This window comes from Hyperoodon ampullatus (assembly GCF_949752795.1).
Source record: "Hyperoodon ampullatus genome assembly, chromosome: 9".
Classification (NCBI taxonomy): domain Eukaryota; kingdom Metazoa; phylum Chordata; class Mammalia; order Artiodactyla; family Ziphiidae; genus Hyperoodon; species Hyperoodon ampullatus.
In genome coordinates, this window is record NC_136922.1 from 96,446,315 (window position 1) to 96,469,440 (window position 23,126).

General features: G+C 43.0%; 1 protein-coding gene across 1 annotated transcript in view; it reads right to left on the bottom strand.

Annotated features, from left to right (window-relative positions):
• Positions 1-23,126, bottom strand: part of DENND11 (DENN domain containing 11) — a gene marked incomplete at both ends in the record, with an annotated part of 44,114 nt that overhangs the window by 19,029 nt on the left and 1,959 nt on the right. The window contains 2 exons of the mRNA XM_079711521.1: positions 1,546-1,704; positions 2,650-2,749. Coding sequence (XP_079567647.1) covers positions 1,546-1,704; positions 2,650-2,749 — 259 coding nt within the window. The remainder of the gene's footprint in view (positions 1-1,545; positions 1,705-2,649; positions 2,750-23,126) is intronic.

A 23,126-nucleotide genomic window follows, 5' to 3' on the forward strand; every position in this document is an offset into this window, starting at 1 on the left:
TTATTATATATACGTTATTTCTCAATAAGAATGACACTGTATCTTCATGTTTTGCAGTCTTTTTTTCTTAACTCTGGAGGAACATTCCAAGAAATAACATATCTTACTGTGAAAAAAATATTAAAGTTTGACAATTCCTTCAGTTTCACTTACTCTTTTTCTCTGATATTTACAAATAAATTAAATATATTTCAAACTAGCCTATTTGATAAAATTAAATCTTCATAAAATATTAATCCTATTTTTGTAAAATTATGTCTATTTTATAATGGCATTTGCTGAATACTGACAATGGATATCTCACTGGGTGTTAGTATTTGGAAGAATTGTTAAAATTCATTTGTACGTTCACATGAATTTTTCAATAATAAACATTTTTTTCCCACAATTTCATATTCTTTCAAAGATGATCAAGACAGATTATATCAAAAATTAAAATAACAATAACTTTTAAACGCATATGATATAAAAGTATGTATGTCGTATGGTGCCAAGTATGTATATATTATTTTAAAGTACACACACATGGGACTTCCCTGGTGGCGCAGTGGTTAAGACTCCATACTCCCAATGCAGGGGGCCCAGGTTCGACCCAGGCCAGGGAACTAGATCCCACGTGCATGCCGCAACTAAGAGTTCACATGCCACAACTAAGGAGCCCGCCTGCCACAACTAAGACCTGACACAACCAAATAAATAAATAAATAAATAAATATTAAAAAATAAATAAATAAAGCACACACATGCATACCAGAAGAGAGGCAAATGTGCTAAAATTTTAACAGTGCTTCAGGGCTCAGGGGTAGATTTTCCCTTCAAAATCTGAAATAGGGCTTCCCTGGTGGCGCAGTGGTTGAGGGTCCGCCTGCCGATGCAGGGGATGCGGGTTCGTGCCCCGGTCTGGGAGGATCCCACGTGCCGCGGAGCGGCTGGGCCCGTGAGCCATGGCCGCTGAGCCTGTGCGTCCGGAGCCTGTGCTCCGCAACGGGAGAGGCCACAACAGTGAGAGGCCCGCATACCGCAAAAAAAAAAAAAAAAAAAAAAAAAAAATCTGAAATAAAATTAGGTTACTCACATGATGAAAAAAAATGAAGTAATTAATAGTTTTGCAGCTTCTGTTAAAAATTCCCTTCCTATTACCCCGAATGATAATAATTACCTCCAATAATAAATGATTAGGCTTAAAAAAAAGTTGAGAGTCTATTTGCCTGGGGCAAGGAGATAATTATTGTAGTTTAAGGTAAGCAGAGATCATGTCAATGTCCACAAATTAATTCAACAAAATTGATGACAATATTAATATAAGCTGAAAGCAAAATCTACCCCAGCTTTCATTCGAGGATGAAGAATCATTTATGCAGGACGCTGGTTGAAACACGAAGACCACCACCCGAGGTGGGAGACACAGCCATGGATGTTCTTGGTGAGGAATCTGCTGTTCTGACGGACAGCCTTTACCCCTGAGGGCTCATCACAGCACACCAACTGGCAGAGCCCTGCTGCCTCGGCCCTCCCTGCACCCCACCCCGTATGTAAGCCACATACCGAACTTGGTTCTCCAGGAAGTGCATGTACCGGTACAGCAGGGTGTAGGATGGAGAGAGGATGCCCACGGATTTCATCCGGGCGCCACGCTCCAGCTCGCTTTCCACAGGCATGTTGGCGAAGCAGGCCAGGCCAAAGAAGGGCCCCTTTCGGAAATAGCTAAAATAGACCCAATGTGTAGCGTGGCTCGAAATCAGAGAGAGAAATTTCATTTTACTTTGTGTTTTGCCTTTGAGATGCAGTCGCGAACAAAAGACATAACTGCGTCCAGGGCTCTACATGAGAAAACTCAGCCTGAGAAAAACCTTTTCTAGAATCTCAGCGGGACTATCAGCCCAAGCCCCTCAACCTCACAGATGGGAAAACCAAGGCTCAAAGAAATTGTGGAACTCGCCAAGGGTCATCCCGCTGGAGCCAGGACTTGATCTCTGCAAAGCCTGCTGCTCAGTCGCCCACGACCATGGATACAGCCTTTCTCCTCCTGCATAGAAACTGACCTGATGGGGGCACCTCTGCTTTATTAGCATAAACTGTGTTGATTCTCTCCTCGCTTCCTGAGTCTCTGATATTTTAAATAGAACATTTGACCAGAGCTGTCACTTTGTTTCCTTCCCCTTTCTGGCACTTTTGTCTGTCATGGTTTCAGCCCAATGAGAAGATGAAAGCTACTCCATCACCCTGACATTCTCTCAATTTCCTCCTCACAAGAATCTTAATTACACAGGACTACAAACTGGCCTTACTTAAAGCTGGAATTTCAGGTTTTAGCACATACATGTCTTAAGTTAACCCCAATGCAACCGAAACTCTATTCCTTTATTAAAGCCAAACCTCAAGCAAGGCCCAGTCATTTCTTAGGAAAGGAGAGAGAACCTCTATGGCAGGAGTTCTTAACATTTTGGGATCATGAAACTCATCGAGAACCTAATGAGAGCTTAGGAACTTCTTGCTAGAAAACTGATATAAAAACACAAGCCAGTATATATTTTCAGGGCATTTACACACACTTCCTGAAAATGCCCCGATGAGAGCCCTTATTCTCTGGGGGAAAGCACAGAGTGAGAGGAAATGGTACAGAGAAGACTTGCAACCAGCAGTACTTACATGAAATCAGACTGAATTTTATGGGACCCACTGGCCATAGACTTGAACTCCACGCCGTCAAGGTCAATATCTTGAGGTAAGCACCATTCCACCATGTTTCCTGTGGGGAAGAAGGGAGGATACAAGTTTAAAAGAGACAAAATCATTCAAAGGGCTTAGCGCAGGGCTAAGTGCACATGGCTTCGGAGTAAATGTACTACTGACTTGACCACCAGGTGCTCAGGTGGCTCATCCCTCCATCGCCTACATGCCAGCAGAGTCCCTGAGTCATCCCAAGGGCCAGGAGACGGGTGTTGAAGGCACCTCCGATCTCCGCCTTCAAATGAACACAGCTCTTCCTAGCGAGGCTGCTGGCTTTGGTTCTCCGATTCTGCTTGGCCACCTCCAAATCTCCTTCCTTTTGCAGCCTCACTTCTAAGTGCATGTTTTGACCCTCTTCCCCCATTTCCTCATCTCGTATTCTCTCCTTACCCCCTCGAGATCCTGCTTCCATCTTGCCTTTTTATGGCCACTAATGACTCTGACAAACCCCCAAACTCTTTTTAATTCGCATTTTCATTAATCTCTTTGTGGCATTTGATAATTCCTCAAAAATGTCTCCCCTGGGCTTCCCTGGTGGCGCAGTGGTTGAGAGTCTGCCTGCCAATGCAGGGGACACAGCTTCGAGCCCCGGTCCGGGAAGATCCCACATGCCGTGGAGCGGCTGGGCCCGTGCGCCACAACTACTGAGCCTGTGCGTCTGGAGCCTGTGCTCTGCAACAAGAGAGGCCGCGATAGTGAGAGGCCCGCGCACCGTGATGAAGAGTGGCCCCCGCTCGCCGCAACTAGAGAAAGCCCTCGCACAGAAACGAAGACCCAACACAGCCATAAATAAAACAAATAAATTAAAAAAAAAATGTCTCCCCTTTTCCCCTTGACTCCCGTGATAGAATACTATTTTGGTTCTTTTCCTTCTTCTCTGATCAAATGTAGCTCAGCTTCCTTCCCTAACTCCTTCTCCTCTCTCCTCAAAATGAGGCTCTTCTCCAAGGTCCAGACCCCAGTTCTCTGCCTGCAGAATTTAAGGGCTCATTCACTTATCCCTAATTACTGAGTTTCTACTGAGCTAGATGCTGGAGCTACAAAGTCAAATAAGACACAGTCCCTGACCTCAGACAGACTAGATTCCAGGGACAGATATGGAGATAAACAAGGAGACCAGTGATTACAGTTCTGGAGGCTGAGGGTGGTGGTGTGTGGTAAATTCTATGACAGAGGATAACATGGGATTTTAGAACGTAGCAATCACAAGCAGCCATCAGATTGAGGGAATCAGAGAAGTTCACAAGAGCAGTGTTTCCTAGAGGCTTGAGAGAATGCTACAGAATATGCCCTACTGTTTTCTTGCATATTCAAAAATTTTCCAAATAAAAATACTAAGATACTTGTAAGATTTCACTTTAGAACAAACTTCTCATCAACACCTCAAACCCTAATTTCCCAGGCATTAGAAATACCATTAATAATCCCAGACAACAATGCCTTCAGATAATTGTTCGGGGCATCAGAGGTACCGCATATCAAGTCTACTTGGACAACCCAGTCTCCGAATGGGGTGGACATCACAGGGGATCAGCCTATGCTATATTCAGCAGCCTAAGGCACTTTCAAGTAGTTTATTTTCAAAAGAGGACTCATAAACTCAAACAACTAATCAGTGGGCTAAAAGAGAAAGCATGAAAAAAGGAATTAAGGTTTCACGCAACAGAAAGGCTAGAACAATGTCGTATCTGTCAGGGTTAAAGACAAGAAAAAGCATGCTGCACGCTGAATGAGGGGCGAACGTGGGGAGAAAGGTAAGGTTTCGCACACCGACTTCCCCCACATTCCTGTCTTTCCACTAGCATCCCTGTCTACGGTCTCCTCGGTCCAGTGGCTTTCACCCTGTGTGGTGCAACAGGACACCCAGGAAGCTTACAAAGGTGCTGACCCTCACCCCAAATCTACACGATCATGATCTGTGCCACGTGGGTGCTTCAGCTGATGAGCCTCCTGGGCACACGGTCCGAACCCTTCATGATGGCAACAGATGGCCAGCCTAGGAGAGGGGACAGCCTGCAATGGATCCTCTGGCAGACTGTCCTCTCACTTACCTGCTTCTTCTAGTATCTGCCGCCTTGTTCCCCGCCCCCATGCCACTCCATGCAGGGTTCAACTTGCTCTTAGCTCCTTTCCTCTGACCCAGCCTGTCCATGACTACTCAATGACTTGTTAAAACTTTAATGTACCTAAACTTTGTGCTGAAGGATAAGTTTAGAAAAGTGCACAGATCATAGCTCCGCAGCACAGTGAGTTTTCCCAGCATGAACATACCTGTGTGAGCAGAGCCCAGATCAAGAAGCAGGACATGAGCAGCAAAACAGAAGCCACTCTTCTGCCCCGTGCGAGTCATTACCCCTCGCTCAAGGCTAACGATTATCCTGACTCTGAACACGATAAATTGGCTTTGCTCTTTTTGAAATTTATATAAATGCAATCATAGTTTGTATTCTTTTGCGTCTGTCTTCTTTGGCTCAATTTTTTTTTGCAAGAATCGTCCATGTTGATGCATGCAGCAACAATTTCTTCATTTACTACTTCCGTCCTATGCATGTAACGCAGCTTACTTACCTATTTAACTGTTGATGCACATTTAGCTTACTTCCTTTTTTTTTTTTTTTTTTTTTTGCGGTACATGGGCCTCTCATTGTTGTGGCTTCTCCCGTTGCGGAGCACAGGCTCCGCACGCGCAGGCTCAGCGGCCATGGCTCACAGGCCCAGCCGCTCTGCAGCATGTGGGATCTTCCCGGACCGGGACATGAACCCGCGTCCCCTGCATCGGCAGGCGGACTCTCAACCACTGCGCCACCAGGGAAGCCCTAGCTTACTTCTTATTTGAAGCTATCACAAAGAGCACTGCTGTGAACAATTGCATACTTGTCATCTGGTGACTACACGTGCGGTAGCTTTGTAACGCATGACCCGGCTGGGCTGATTCACATTTCTCAGAATTCGCATTTCCGTTTGAGACTGGGGAGGCGAAGTGAAGCGGTAGCCATGTTGTGTTTATGTCGGAAGGCCAGTGTGAGGGCATCAGGTAACTCATGGGCGTTGCTGCTTATCTTGCAGGCTCATCACACTTGGGGGGTGGCTGCCAGGCCTGCTGCCGACGGATCCACCTCCCCCAGATCCTCTGTCAGCTTCTCTGACTCCCACCCCAGGCGTGTGCTTAGTTCCATAATGAAGAGCATCAGCTTCATCAGGTCAGGGCACCACATCATTAGAACAGGAGGCAGTGACACACTGACCTAGGTTCCCACCCACCCTCGTGAGCTCCAACTTGTTCTCCTTCTTCTCAACTTTACTCTCTTCTTCCTAACTGTCCGCTCAAGAGACTTCAAGCTCCACCATCAGACACGAGGCAACAGCTTTACACAGACTTTCTAACCAGCCCCCACAATCGCACAAGATCAAATCCCTGCAATAAATCCCTTTATTTATCTCCCAGTGGTTCTGCTTCTTTGATTAAACCTTGACTTTGACTGACACAATATACACACATTTCTGTGGACTACATCCCTAGGAGTGGAACGGCTGTAAAAATGTTTGCATCACTGCAAACTAAGGAAACTTTAATAATTCCCAAAGCAGTGTTTCCCAAAGCTTAGGTGACTAGGGCTTCTGCAAAACACAAAATTTGTAAAAAAAAAAAAAAAAAAAAAAAAAAAGGGGATTTTGGCCAAACAATCTTTGTTTAGGTTAAACAAAGACAAACATGTTCCTTTACTGCAGAACTTCTCAGAGCCTTTAATGTTTCTCTACATTACGAATCTCTATGAGATCAATACCATGCTAAATGTTTCCAAAATTATTTGGCCAATAGACCTATTTTTAAGGAGCACCTTAAGGGCCAAATTTTACAAAAGGCTTTTTTTTTTAAGAAATACCAGTATATTAGGGGCTGCAAGTTGACCCTTAGTACATACCACTCCTCCTTCCTTATAGGGACTAGGACCTCCTATTCTTAGCCTGGCATATGGCCTTCCAAATGGTGACTATGTTTCTCTGTGCCTTCTTGCAAATAGGTATGGCTACACAAGTAATTCTGGCCAGTGGGATATACGCAGAAGGGAGGTGTGGCTTTCCAAAATGTGCCTTAAAGGGAAGGAGTATGTAGTCCCTTCTTCCATCCTGCTGCCTGGCATGTGGATGTGGTGACAAGCCGTCTTGAATCACACAGGTGAGGGCACCAGCCCACATATCAAGGAGGGGATGATGGACCGAGAGCCAACTTGAGTCTAGGTCCTTGGATGACCCCATGGGTATGAACCGGCATTCCAGCCCTGGACCGGCTATCTCCTGACTGTTAAGTGAAAACTAAACTCTTATCTTGATTAAGTCACTGCTAATTTGGGTCTCTGGTATTCATAGCCAAACATACGTCTTCTTACTTAATACAGCTGATCTGAAGAATAAAGCCCCCAGTTCCTCAGCCTGGTCCTCAAAGCTTCTTTCTTATTCCTCTGTGCCTGGCCAATCCTCATTGTATAGGAACTGAAAGAATTAGACGAAGTGAATGACACCCTGTTAGTTACATCCTTCACTTCTAGATGGATGCAAGCCCCTCTAGGTCAGGAAGAAAGGTCCATCAGGGTCAGGCTGGTGAATCACAGAAAGGAGCATGGACTCCAGAACACCACTCTGGGAACAGTCCTTTATCCCACAGGAAGAACATTTCTGCTGACACACTCCTTGAATGAAAGGAAAGTAGATAAAGCTACTATGGCCCTCATCCCAGCTTAATACAATCACTGTCTTAGATGTCTGTCTCCCCAGGACACTGGACTTCTTAAAGGCAGGAACTCTGCTTGTTTATCTTTACATCCCAACATAGCACAGTGCTTAGCACAAGACAGGATGGACATTAAAAACAAAAACAAAGCAAAAACCCAGCTTTATAGAGGATATGCATGTTTTTAAAAAGCTAGTAGTAATGATATTGTGGTTATGTAGAAAAATGTCCTTCAGAATTCTTAGGAGGTTTATACTCAAGTATTTAGGAGTGAAGTCAGGTCTGCATTTACTTTCTTTTTTTTTTTAATTAATTTATTTTATTTACTATTTTTTATTTTGGGTTGCACTGGGTCTTTGTTGCTGCGCGCAGGCTTTCTCTAGTTGAGGTGAGCAGGGGCTACTCTTTGTTGTGGTGCACGGGCTTCTCATTGTGGTGGCTTCTCTTGTTGCGGAGCACGGGCTCTAGGAGCACAGGCTTCAGTAGTTGTGGCTCGCAGGCTCTAGAGCGCAGGCTCAGTAGTTGTGGTGCATGGGCTTAGTTGCTCTGCAGCATGTGGGATCTTCCCAGTCCAGGGCTGGAACCCGTGTCCCCTGCATTGGCAGGCGGGTCCTTAACCACTGCGCCACCAGGGAAGCCCTGCGTTTACTTTCAAATGGCTGAGGAAAAGTTTTTATCTGTATTTAGTCAATTCTAGTACAATGCTTGTTGAATTTGTGCCAACACAATTGATATATTAAGAACAATGTGGGCTTCCCTGGTGGCGCAGTGGTTGAGAGTCCGCCTGCCGATGCAGGGGACACGGGTTCGTGCCCCGGTCCGGGAAGATCCCGCATGCCGCGGAGCGGCTGGGCCCGTGAGCCATGGCCGCTGAGCCTGCGCGTCCAGAGCCTGTGCTCCGCAGCGGGAGAGGCCACAACAGTGAGAGGCCCGCGTACCGCAAAAAAAAAAATAATAATAATAATAATAATAATAAGAACAATGTGCACATAGGGAATTTCACATTTGCTAATGCTATGGATTCAATGCAATCTCAATGAAAATCCCAATAAGCTATTTGTGGATACTGACAAGTTAATTCTAAAGTTTACATGGAAAGGCAAAAGGCCGAAATTAGCCAATACAATACTGAAGAGAATACTGCCTGATTCTAAGACTCACTATAAAGCTATAGTAATCAAGACAGTATGGTACTGACACAAGATTAGACAAACAGATCAATGGAACAGACTAGAGAGCCCAGAAATAGACCCACACAATTACAGTCAACTGATTTTTGCCAAAGGAGCTAAGGTAATACAATGGGAAAAAAGATAGTCTTTTCAACAAGTGGTGTTAGAACTGGATATCCATATGGAAAAAAATGAATCTAGACACAGACCTTACACTTTGCACAAAAATTAACTCATTATGAATAGTATACCTAAATGTAAAATGCAAAATTATAAAACTTCTAGAAGATAACATAGAAAATCTAGGGGACTTTGAGTTTAGCAATGAGTTTTTAGATACAACACCAAAAGAATCATCCATGAAGAAAAAATTGGTAAGTTATACTTCATTAAAATTAAAAACTTCTGACCTGTGAAAGACACCATTAAGAGAATAAAAAGACAAGCTAATGATGGGGCAAAATATTTGCAAAAACATATCTGATAAAGGCTTATATCCAAAATAAGAACACTTAAAACTCAACATTAAGAAAACAACTCAATTTAAAAAATGGACAAAAGATCTGAACAGATAACTCACCAAAGAAGACATACAGACGGTAAACGTGCATATGAAAACATGCTCAATATCACATATCATCAAGGAATTGCCAATTAAAACAACGAGATCCTACTACACACCTATTAGAATGGTCAAAATCCAAAACGCTGAAAACACCAAATGCTGACGAGGATGTGGAGCAACAGGAAACCTCATCCACTGCTGGTGGGAGTGCAAAATGGTACAGCCACGTTGGAAGACAGTTTGGCAGCTGCTTACAAAACTAAACATATTCTTGCCACATGATCCAGCAATCATGCTCCTTTGTATATTTATCCAATGAGTTGAAAACCTAGGCCCACACAAAAGCCTGGACGTTAATGTTTATAGCAGCTTTGTTAATATAATTGCCAAAAACTGGAAGCAACCAAGATGTCCTTCAAAAAGGTGAAGGGATAAAAAAAAACTGTGGGATATCCATATAACAAAATACTATTCAGCAATAAAAAGAAATGAGCCACGAAGCCGCGAAAAATCATGGAGGAAACTTAAATGCATATTGTTAAGTGAAAGGAGCCAGTCTAAAAAAGCTATATTCTGCAAACTCCCAACTATGTGACATTTTGGAAAGGAAAAACTATAGATAGTAAAAAAGATCAGGGGGTAAGCAGGGATGAACAAGCAGAGCACAGAGGATTTTTAGGGCAGTAAAACTATTCTGTAAGATCCTGTTATGGTGGATACCTAACATCGTGCATGTTTCAAAACCCAGAGAATGTACAGCACAAAGAGTGAACCCTTATGTAAACTATGAACTTCAGATAACAATAATGTATAAATACTGGTTCATCAATTACAACAAATAACCACGCTAATGCAAGATGTCAATAATAGAGGTAATGGGGGACGGGCAGGCAGGTAGGGGAAGAGGGTATATGGAAACTCTGTACTTTCTGCTCAGTTTTCCTGTAAACCTAAAATTGTTAAAAATAAAATAAAATTTATTGAGAAAGGTAATAAATTAATTAACCTAGGTTAATTATCCTAGGGGTAGTAATGATATTGTGGTTATGTAGGAAAACGGCCTTATTCTTAGGAGATTTAAACTGAAGTATTTAGAAATGCAATGTCATGATGTCTGAAAGTTACTTTCAAATAGTTCAGAAAAAAAAAAGTATATTTATACATCCTCAGCTCTGCTTTAATGCTGGCCGAATTTGTTCCAAAGCAATCGATATGTTAACAATTCATAGGGAATTTCATGTTTGCTGATATGTGGTTTTGATCTCAAGGTTCAAAATGTGAACACAGAAAACTGCACCCAGCTGTAGCACCACACAAAACGCAACCCCACACAACACTCAAACATCTGCCTGCTACCTCGGTTGACCATGTGTGTTCTGAGCCACACTTATCTCCTCTAGTGTTACAACTTTCCATCCAATTTCACAAAGCCCTCTTCGTCTGCTTCATTATAATTCACAAGCTCAACCCTTCCAACACCCACCTTCGTATGCAAACTGCAGGTCTTTTTTAAGGTAGAGTGCCGTATTTTGAGTATTGATTGATGCATTTCTTATTTAACGTATGTACAACCGTCCTACCACTTTTATTATGTTCTTTTTTTTTTTTTTTTTTTGCGGTACGCGGACCTCTCACTGTTGTGGCCTCTCCCGGACCGGGGCACGAACCCGTGTCCCCTGCATTGGCAGGCGGACTCTCAACCACTGCACCACCAGGGAAGCCCACCTATCTTTCTTTAATGTGTCACTGACAAAGTTTTTGAGTGTTGTGCCCCTCACCCCATCTTCCCCATAAGCCCGTGACTTTTACTGCATGATTTGCTTAGCACAGTGGTTTTTAGGAATGCGTATTTCACATTATTGTGGAACTGACTTTAGATAAAGCAAATATGGCAAAATGTCAACAAACGCGGAGTGACACATATATCTAAGTCAGGGATGTATAGATTTTCACTGTACTATTCTTTCAACTTTTCTGAGGTTTAAACATTTTCAACATATGAGAGGGAGACAAGATGGCAGATTATAAGGACTTGAGCTTACCTCCTCTCACGAAAACACCAAAATCACAACTAACTGCTGAACAACCATCAACAAAGAAAACTGGAAACTACCAGAAATGTATTCTACATCCAAAGACAAAGAAGCCACAACGAGACAGTAGGAGGGGTGTTTTCATGATATAATCAAAACCCATACCCACCAGGTGGGTGACCCACAAATTGGAAAATAATTGTATCGCAGAGGTTCTCCCACAGGAGTGAGACTTCTGAGCCCCATGTCAGGTTCCCCAGCCTGGGGGGTCTGGCATTGGGAGGAGGAGTTCCCAGAGCATTTGGCTTTGAAGGCCAGCAGGGCTTGAGTGCAGGAGCTAAACAGGACTAGGGGAAACAGAGACTCCACTCTTGGAGCATGCACACAAGGTTTCATGTGCACTGGGACCCAGGGCAAAGCAGTGACTCCACAGGAGCCTGGGCAAGACCTACCTGCAGGTCGTGGAGGATCTCCTGGGGATGCAGGGGTCAGCTGTGGCTCACTGTGGGTGCAAGGACACTGGTGGAAGAGGGCCCAGGGAATATTCATTGGCATCAGCTCTCCCAGAAGTCACCATTTTGGTACCAAGACCTGGCCCCACCCAACAGCAGACAGGTTGCCTAAAGTCATCCTGAGTGCACAGCCACCCCTAAACACATGCCGTAACACAGTCCTGCCCACCAGAGAGACAAGACCCAGCTCCATTCACCAGTGGGCAGGCACCAGTGCCTCCCACCAGGAAGCCTGCACAAGCCCCTGAACCAACCTCACCTAACGGGAGTAGACACCAGAAGCAAGAGGAACTACAAACCTGCAGCCTAAGAAACAGAGACTACAAACACACAAAGTTAGACAAAATGAGATGGCAGAGGAATATGTTTCAGATGAAGGAACAAGATAAAACCCCAGAAGAAAAACTAAGTGAAGTGGAGATAGGCAATCTGCCTGAAAAAGAATTCAGAGTAATGATAGTAAAGATGATCCAAGATCTTGGAAGAAGAATGGAGGCACAGACCAAGAAGATACAAGAAATGTTTAACAAAGAGCTAAAAGCTTTAAAGAACAAACAGAGATGAACAATACAATAACTGAAATGAGAAATACACTAGACAGAATCAATAGCAGAATAAATGAGGCAGAAGAATGAATAAGTGAGCTGGAAGAAAGAATGGTGGAAACCACTGCCGTGGAACAGAATAAAGAAAAAAGAATGAAAAGAAATGAGGACAATCTAAGAGACCTCTAGGACGATGTTCGTCACACCAACATTTGCATTATAGGGGTCCCAGAAGAAGACAGAAAGAAAGGGTCTGAGAAAATATTTGAAGAGATAATAGCCGAAAACTTCCCTAACATAGGAAAGGAAACACTGAAGTCCAGGAAGCGCAGAGCATCCCATACAGGATAAGCCCAAGGAGGAACATGCTAAGACACATATTAATCAAATGGACAAAAATTAAAGACAAAGAGAAAGGGAACCCCCATACGATTATCAGCTGATTTTTCATTAGAAACTACAGGCTGGAAGGGAGTGCCCTGATATATTTAAAGTGTGAAAAGGAAAAACCTACAACCAAGTATACTCTACCCAGCAAGGCTCTTGTTCAGATTCGACAGAGAAATCAAAAGCTTTACAGACAAGCAGAAGCTTAGAGAATTCAGCACCACCAAATCAGCTTTACAAAAAATGCTCAACTAACTTCTCTAGGCAGAAAAGAAAAGGCCACAACTAGAAATAAGAAAATTACAAATGGGAAAGCTCATGAAATAAGAAAAAAGAAAATTACATATGGTAAAGGCAAACATACAGTAAAGATAAGAAATTATCCACAAATATGGTATCAAAACCAGCAACTGTGCAAAGAGGTGAGTACAAATGCAGGATATTCGAAATGCATTTGAAATTAAGAGACCAGAGACTTAAAACAATCTTGGATATATATATGTATATATGTGTGTGTATATATATATATATTTATATATGTATATTTTCATATATATATATAGACTGCTATATCAAAACCTCATGGTAACCACAAACCAAAAATCTATAATATATACACACACAAAAAAGAAAAATCAATCCAAAAACAACTTTAATGATAGTCATCAAATCACAAGAGAAGAGATCAAAAGAGGAAGGGAAGAAAAAAAGACCTACAAAAGCAAATCCTAAACAATTAACAAAATGGCAGGACTTCCCTGGTGGTCCAGTGGTTAAGAATCCACCTTCCAATGCAGGGGATGTGGGTTCGATCCCTGGTAGGAGAACTAAGATCCCTCATGCCACAGGGCAACTAAGCCCATGCGCTCTAGAGCCTGTGCGCCACAACTAGAGAGCTCATGTGCTGCGACTACTGAGCCCATGCACTCTGGAGCCCGCGTGCCACAACTACTGACCTGCACCCTCTGGAGCCCGCATGCCACAACTTAGAGAGCCTGCGCGCTGCTACTGAGCCCGCGCACCACAACTAGAGAGAAGCCCATGTGCTGCAACAAAGAACCCACATGCCGCAACAAAAGATCCCACATGCCACAACGAAGATCCCACGTGCCGCAACTAAGACCCAACAGAGCCAAATAAACAATTAACAAAACAGCAATAAGAACATACATATCAATAATTACCTTAAAAGTAAATAGATTAGATGCTCCAACCAAAAGACTCTGATTGGCTGAGTGGATACAAAAACAAGACCTGTATATTATGCTGTCAACAAGAGACCCACTTCAGATCTAGGGACACATACAGACTGGAAGTGAGGGGATGGAAAAATGTACTCCATGCAAATGGAAACCAAAAGAAAGCTGGAGTAGCAATACTTTTATCAGACAAAGTAGACTTTAAAATAAAGATTGTTACAAGAGACAAAGAAGGACACTACATAATGATCAAGGGATCAATCCAAGGAGAAGACATAACAATCATAACTATATATGCACCCAACATAGGAGCTCCTTATATATTAAGGCGAATGCTAACAGCCATACAAGGAGAAACTGACAGTAAAACAATAATAGTGGGGGACTTTAACACTCCACTTACATCAATGGACAGATCACCCAGACAGAAAATCAATAAGGAAACACAGGCCTTAAATGACACATTAGACCAGATGGACTTAATTTATATGTATAGGACATTCCATCCAAAAGCAGCAGAATACACATTCTTCTCAAGTGCACATGAAACATTCTCCAGGACAGATCAGATGCTGGGCCACAAAGCAAACCTCAGTAAATTAAAGAAAACTGAAATCATACCAAGCATCTCTTCCAACCACAATGTTATGAGATTAGAAATCAACTACAAGAAAAAATTGCAAAAACACAAACACATGGAGGCTAAACAATATTCTACAACAAACCAATGGATCAATGAAGAAATCAAAGAGGAAATTAAAAAATACCTAGGGACAAATGAAAATGAAAGCATGAAGATATAAAACCTATGGGAGGCAGCAAAAGCAGTTCTAAGAGGGAAGTTTACAGCAATGCAATCTTACCTCAGGAAACAAGAAAAATCTCAAACAACCTAAACTTGCACCTAAAGCAACTAGTAGAGAAAGAAGAACAAACAAAACCCAAAGTTAGTAGAAGGAAAAAAATCATAAAGATCAGAGCAGAAATAAATGAAACAGAGACAAAGAAAAAATAGAAAAGATCAATGAACCTAAGAGCTGGTTCTTTGAAAAGATAAACAAAATTGATAAACCTTTAGCCAGACTCATCAAGAAAAAAAGGGAAGGGGCTCAAATCAATAAAATTAGAAATGAAAAAGAAGTTACACCTGACACCACAGAAATACACTCAAAAGAGACTACTACAAGCAACTATATGCCAATAAAATGGACAATCTAGAAGAAATGAACAAATTCTTAGAAAGGTACAGTCTTCCAAGACCAAACCAGGAAGAAACAGAAAATATGAACAGACCAATCACCAAGTACTGAAATTGAAACTGTGATTTAAAAAATTCCAACAAACAAAAGTCCAAGACCAGATGGCTTCACAGGTGAATTCTTCTATCAGACATTTAGAGAAGAGTTAACACCTATCTTTCTGAAACTCTTCCCAAAAACTGCAGAGGAAGGAACACTCCTAAACTCATTCTATGGGGCCACCATCACCCTGGTACCAGAAGAAGACAACGATATCACAAAAAAAGAAAATTACAGGCCAACATCACTGATGAACATAGACGCAAAAATCCTCAACAAACTACTAGCAAACTGAATCCAACAATACATTAAAAGGATCATACACCATGATCAAGTGGGATTTTTCCCGGGGGTGCAAAGATTTTTCAGTATCTGCAAATCAATCAGTGGATACACCCTGTTAACAAATTGGAAGAATAAAAACTATATGATCATCTCAATAGATGCAGGAAAAGCTTTTGACAAAATTCAACACCCATTTATGATAAAAACTCTGCAGAAAGTAGGCACAGAGGGAACCTACCTCAACATAACAAAGGCCATATATGACGAACCCACAGCTAACATCATACTCAACAGTGAAAAGCTGAAAGCATTTCCTCTAAGATCAGGAACAAGATAAGGATGTCCACTCTCACCACTTTTATTCAACATAGTTTTGGAAATCCTAGCCATGGCAAATACAGAAGAAGAAGAAATAGAAGGAATCCAAACTGGAAAAGAAGTAAAACTGTCACTGTTTGCAGATGATATGATACTATACATAGAAAATCCTAAAGATGCTACCAGAAAACTACTAGAGCTCATCAATGAATTTGGTAAGGTTGCAGGATACAAAATTAATACACAGAAATCTCTTGCATTTCTATACACTAACAACGAAAAATCAGAAAGAGAAATTAAGGAAACAATCCCACTTACCATTGCATCAAAAAAATAAAATACCTAGGAATAAACCTATCTAAGGAGGCAAAAGACCTATACTCTGAAAACTATGAGATGCTGATGAAAGAAATCAAAGATGACACGAACAGATGCAAAGATACACCATGTTCCTGGATTGGAAGACTCAATATTGTCAAAATGCCTATACTAACCAAGGCAATCTACAGATTCAATGCAATCCCTATCAAGTTACCAATGGCATTTTTCACAGAACTAGAACAAAAGAATTTTCCATTTGTATGGAAATATAAAAGACCCCAAATAGCCAAAGCAATCTTGAGAAAGAAAACAGAGCTGAAGGAATCAGGTGCCCTAACTTCAAACTATACTACAAAGCTACACTAATCAAAACAGTATGGTACTGGCACAAAACAGAAATACAGATCAATGGAACAGGATAGAAAGCCCAGAAATAAACCCACGCACCTATGGTCAATTAATTTAGGACAAAGGAGGCAAGAATATACAGTGGAGAAAAAACAGTCTCTTCAATAAGTGGTGCTGGGAAAACTGGACAGCTACATGTAAAAGAATGAAATTAGAACATTCTCTAACATCATACACAAAAATAAACTCAAAATGGATTAAGTACCTAAATGTAAGACCAGATACTATAAAACTCTTAGAGGAAAACATAGGCAGAATACTCTTTGACATAAACTGCAGCAATATCTTTTTGGATCCACCTCCTAATGAAAATAAAAACAAAAATAAACAAATGGGACCTAATGAAACTTAAAAGCTTTTTCACAGCAAAGGAAACCATAAACCAAATGAAAAGACAATCCACAGAATGGGAAAATATATTTGCAAACAAAGTGACTGACAAGGGATTAATCTCCAAAATGTACAAACAGCTCATGCAGTTCAATATCAAAAAAGCAAACAGCCCAATCAAAAAGTGGGCAGAAGATCTTAATAGGCAGTTCTCCAAAGAAGACATACAGATGGCAATAGGCACATGAAAAGATGCTCAACATCGCTAATCATTAGAGAAATGCAAATCAAATCTGCAATGAGGTATCACCTCACACCGGTCAGAATGGCCAACATCAAAAAGTCTACAAACAATAAATGCTGGACAGGGTGTGGAGAAAAGGCAACCCTCCTACACTGTTGGTGGGAAGGTAAATTGGTACAACCACTATGGAGAACCATCTGGAGGTTCCTTAAAGCACTACCATATGATCCAGCAATCCCACTCCTGGGCATATATCTGGAGGAAACCATAATTCAAAAAGATACATGCACCCCAATGTTCACTGCAGCTCTATGTACAATAGCCAAGACATGGAAGCAACCTAAATGTCCACTGACAGATGAATGGATATAGAAGATGTGGTACATATCAATACATGCAGTGGAATATTATTCAGTCATAAAAAAGAATGAAATAATGCCATTTGCAGCAACATGAATGGACCTAGAGATTATCATACTAAGTGAATTAAGTCAAAAAGGGAAAGACACATACCATATGATATCACTTATATGTAGAATCTAAAATATGACACAAATGAACTTATCTACAAAACAGAAACAGATTCACAAGCCTTGAAAACAAATTTATGGTACCAGAGGGGGAAGGTGGTGGGGGGAGGCATAAATCAGGAGTATGGGATCACGACTATATATAAAAGAGACAATCGACAAGGACCTACTGTACAGCACAGGGAACTCTACTCAGTATTCTGTAGTAACCTATACGGGAAAAGAATCTGAAAAAGAATGGATACATGTAGAACAGAATCACTGTGCTGTACACTTGAAACTAACAACACTGTAAATCAACTATACCCCAATATAAAAAAATTAAATTAAGAAATTTCAACATATGAATTAAGAAACAGAACTGAAATAACAGCGATGCAAAAAACCATAAGCTAAGCATAAAGGACTTTGCAAAAGCAAAAAATAATTGAGACAATGTGTTATATTTAAGAGGATGAAACAGCATGATGGCTAAAGGTCATCCTTTAACAGAAATAGTACACCAGTCTCAAAAATTAGAAACCCATTTATATATAAACTTGTAAGAGGCTTAAAGGAAAGTGATTTGGCAGAAATAACCATCCTTGTCGTGAGCCATTTAGGGCCAGAAAAACCTCACACAGAATGCTACCTACCTCAGGCTCAGCCTTCACACTCAAAGCCATCTGGTTTTCCAAATTTCCTCACTACACTTTAGGAACCCAGCCAGGGAGCTGGGGCCTGGCAAGATTGAACAGAAGGGCTCATCCCAGGGGTAGGCAATCAAAGAGAGGAGTCAACACTGACAAGTGCCTTATTTCCTCACTTGCTCTCCTTCCATCTCCATGTCCCCCCTCACCTTGGGCCCATCACAGGTACCCACAGGCCCTGTCTAGCCTCTAGGAGGGATGGACATGACCGCACGAGGAACAAACGTGGCAATCTGCTTTGTGTACATTCAGCCAGTCATTCAGTAAATATTGGTGGAACATAACTTGGCAGCCCAGTGCCAGATTCTGGGCTCAGGCAAAGGAATTTGGGCTAACAGATTACTGAGTTGGCGGCTCAGGTACCCAGGGAAGCCACAGGGCAATGCCGAGCCTGGCTGCAGATGCAGAGATGGTCTGAACCTCGTGGCCCTGTGTGCCAGGGCCTCCCAGAGCTGATGTTTCACAAGCTCCTACGCTAGATGTGATTTACTCTGTCCTATCTACATACAGGGCTGCCTCTGCCTTCTATTTCTGTTGAAACGTGAAATGACCACACCCCCAAGCATATTTGGATTTCATCAACCACCATTTCTCCAGGGAGAATAGATATTAGCTGCTACTGCTGCTGCCTGTTAAGAAAGCTGATCTCAGAATATTTAAAATGGAGAAAGCAATGATCTTGAACCGAAATAATCTGTCTAATGGGAAATACGTGGCTTCCCTTCCTCCTTTTCTCCCTCCGTGTTGGGCGGTTCCCAAGCAAGAATTTCCTCCTGAGCCCTTGATTTCATAAGCAGTGGCTGCCTCAGCTCAAGGTCCTGTTACGGCTCCTCTGACCTCAACAGTGGAGCTCTGTACCAGTTCTCCCCTCTCCAACATGTGCGTTGATTTTTACTTTTTCCATCAGCTCTGCCCATCGGCATACACACAAGCCCTGAATAAAGGCAAGAATCCAGGTGTACTTGTGGTCCCTACTTCTGCAGGGGGCCCCCAAATCCCAGAGATGGAAGAAACCTCAGAAGCTTATATGGTTCAGACTCTAACGCCAGAAAAGTCAACAACTCACATCACTCAACTCTGGGTCTGAAATAGTTTTGAATTGTCTTACCACCACCTAGGATGAGAGTATATCCAAAGCAAAGGAAGAAAGAGTCAGTATAAAGAAACCTGAGGCAGGAAGAAATTAATCCTGGTGATTTCAAGTCAGCCATATGCCAATCCATGGCTGAATTCCAATGCATTAATTTTACATGGAAGAAACTTTCCATTTCACGGGCCCCAGATCATTTTGCGCCAGGCAGTGGTGTGGTGTGATGTGGGAAGAAGCACAGGAATTCTGCCCCTCTCTGCTCTGTGACTTAACATGACTTAACTGCCCTGTGCCTCTGTTTTTCTCGTCATTACAGAGAAGACTGTTGAAAGGATTAGCTAGTTCCTGGTCCACGGTGGGCACTCAGTAAGTGGCGGTTGTTTTGATTCCCACTCCTACTCTAGTTTCCATCCACTTTCATGAGGAGAAACAGAAGTCCCTGCCGATGGTCACCAACTGACTTCTCCCTGAAAACCGCAAGCAGGTGAATCACCAACAGCCTGAGAAAGAGTTTGCCAATGTGTGAATTAATGAAATTCACCACAGCTGTATTCCACTGACATCTGATAGAAACTACGGAGAAAGGACGTGGCAGAGTTAATCATTCGAACCGGCCTTCTCTTGGCCTCTTTGCCTAGGCTATCAGAACCGGCCTTCTCTTGGCCTCTTTGAGCTGGCCATTCGTAGGACTGCTCTTTGAGACTCAAAATGGCGCTCCAAATTTTCCATTCTCATTCTGCTTTGTCACTTTCCCACCAGTGGCTGGAGCCATTTATTATTTGCATGAGTCAGATGACCTGGGCAGCCCTCCAAGTTATGCCTCAGATGCTACACCTGGCCCTGTCTCCCTGTGCCTCCACATCGCCATTGTTTAAAAGAAAATGCTTGTATTCTGCTGACTATACGCAGAATGTATGGGGGTTAAAATTAGTGTATGTGAGTGATTTTAAATACTACGTTCATTTAACATGAACACAGGAGCATTTTGATGCACTAAACTAAATAGGGGCTTAGATGTAATTTAGGCACTGGCTAGAGGTTGAAGGAGGCACAGGTAATTCATCCCTAATCAGGAAGAACAAAGCAAAAAGAGACATCTTACAAACCTCAGCAGGTTTTCCTCCTCTCAGCTATCCCAACACAAACACGCACAGCATAGGAATTTCCCCCAGACACTCACAAAATAACTCTGGGGAAAATGCAGCTGTTGAAAGTGAATCTCTTATAAAGAAACAGTCCAGTGAGGCTGATTCACAGGTGTCATACACTGTAGATCCAGAGCTCTACCTACCCCAGGCCCACACACAAGCCCTCAGTCACATGGCGAGCCAGCTATGTCACCTTCATAGAGGGGATGGGGGAGCAGGCTGATTTCCAAGTGTGACAGTAACTTTTCCCTTAATTAAGCAGACAAAAGAACGAAAATTTTACTAGCCACCCAAAGAAGAGAATCAAAATTAAAACCCAAAGCTCTAAATAATGGGTTGGACACAATGAAAAACCAGTATTCTGGCTGCCAACCTCTCCCACTTGGCTCCCATCGTCGGCATCTGGGCCTGGTTTCAATAGCAGCTTTGTAGCCCACATGGCCGGCACCACCACCATCCCAGGGACTCCCTGCTCCAGATAAAGACTGAGTGTGTCAGGGAGTGACTGAGAGAGAGACGGGAAGGAGAGTGTGTGTGTGAGAGAGAGAGCCTCTGCCTCACTTGACCCTGAAGCCCCTACAGACCTCACAACATCGGCAGATCCAAAAACCATAATTTTCAAACCGTGACTCCAATGAAAATGACATTCTTTATGGCCCCAGCCTCTTCTCTGATTCTTTCTACAGATGCCCAACCCAAAATTAGCATTCAAAAATATAGGAGAATTACTCTTATTCCCATTCACCGGTCTGAGCATCACTGAGCACATCCCTGCCCAGGAGCGTGTGAATATGCTCGTAACCAGGATCCACCCCTCCTTCACACCTCTCTCAGCACCCAGACCACACACACCCGGACAGATGACCCACGGCTGTGGATTCTCTCCTCCCCCATCCCCTCTTGTACTCTCGCAGGCACATGTGCCAACAGTTCCCTATACCAGGTGGGAAGATGAATGGAATACCCATGGCCTGGGCAGCAGGTGACTGGGAGGTTTGGGGAGAAGGGAGGAACTCCTGGGGAAGAACACTGAGGCCACAGCTGGGAGAGACATGGGGAGCAGACAGGCAGGCGCAGAAACGCTAGACAGTTTCTCCCATGGAAGAACTTCTGTGATATGTTCTGATTTGGGTAAAGAAGCCAGTATTCACTTTACTACTTTGGGTATCATGGGCTAAGGAAGGCAAAAGCCTTGGTGGACCAAGATTAAACAATAACACAGGGCTTCCCTGGTGGCGCAGTGGTTGAGAGTCCGCCTGCCGATGCAGGGGATGCGGGTTCGTGCCCCGGTCCAGGAAGATCCCACATGCCGCGGAGCGGCTGGGCCCGTGAGCCATGGCCGCTGAGCCTGCGCGTCCGGAGCCTGTGCTCCGCAATGGGAGAGGCCGCAGCACTGAGACTCCCGCGTACCGCCAAAAAAAAAAAATAAATAATAATAATAATAATAATAATAACACATAGCAGACCTGCCTCTGTAGCAGAATGAGGAAGACACTGAACTATTAAAACTGGGAGACGTAAGTCTGGCCCCAGCAACGTCTCCTGCTCACTGGGCATCCAAGGGCCTCCATCTCCCCTCTCCAGACCGCGATTTCCTCAACCTTCACCCAAGGGACACTCCACGGGCTCTCTGAGGCCCTTGTCCTAGTGTCGACCTTTGCAGCCCTGGGAACCCCAGTAGCATTCATTCATTCCATCTTCTACTCTTAGAATTATACTGCACCATATAATTTTTACTTGCTATAGGTACGATCACAATTTTTTACAGGAAGTAAAGTGCCAATTAGGACTGAGAAGATGACAAGAGAGTTATGGTCAGGAAACAGCAGCTTTCCCAAAAAAAACCAAAACAAAACCATCAACCAAAGTTAAAAACACACTCTCTCCCCTCCCCCACTCCTTCTCAGCCTCTCCCCTCTCTGCACCCAGTAGGATAAAAAGTTAGGGGCCAGAGGTTCAGGCAGTGTTGTATTCTAGAAAGACAACCAGACTCGGAGTCAAGTATTTATTGGCTAGTTAATATTTCCAAGTTACTTAATCATCCTTGGTTATAAATGATCATCAAATTACAATGGTGATGAGAATTAGATGAAAAACCATTATAGGGGACTTCCCTGGTGGCGCAGTGGTTGAGAGTCCGCCTGCCAATGCAGGGGACACGGGTTTGAGCCCCAGTCCAGGAAGATCCCACATGCCACGGAGCAACTGGGCCTGTGCGCCACAACTGCTGAGCCTGCGCTCTAGAGCCTGTGAGCTACAACTGCTGAGCCCGCATGCCACAATACTGAGGCCCTCGTGCCTAGGGCCCGTGCTCTGCAACAAAGAGAGGCCAACACAATGAGAAGCCCGCGCACCGCATCGAAGAGTAGCCCCCGCTCGCCTCAACTAGAGAAAGCCTGTGTGCCGCAACGAAAACCCAACACAGCCAAAAATAAATAAAAATAAACATAAATTAAAAAAAAAGAAAAACCATTATAGTAAAATGCCTGCACAAAGCAAGTGTCCAAGTGTCAGTTAAATCCCTTCTTTCCACACCAACCCTAATCTGAAAAGCATTACAAATACATACTTGTGCGTGTGTGTGTGCACATCA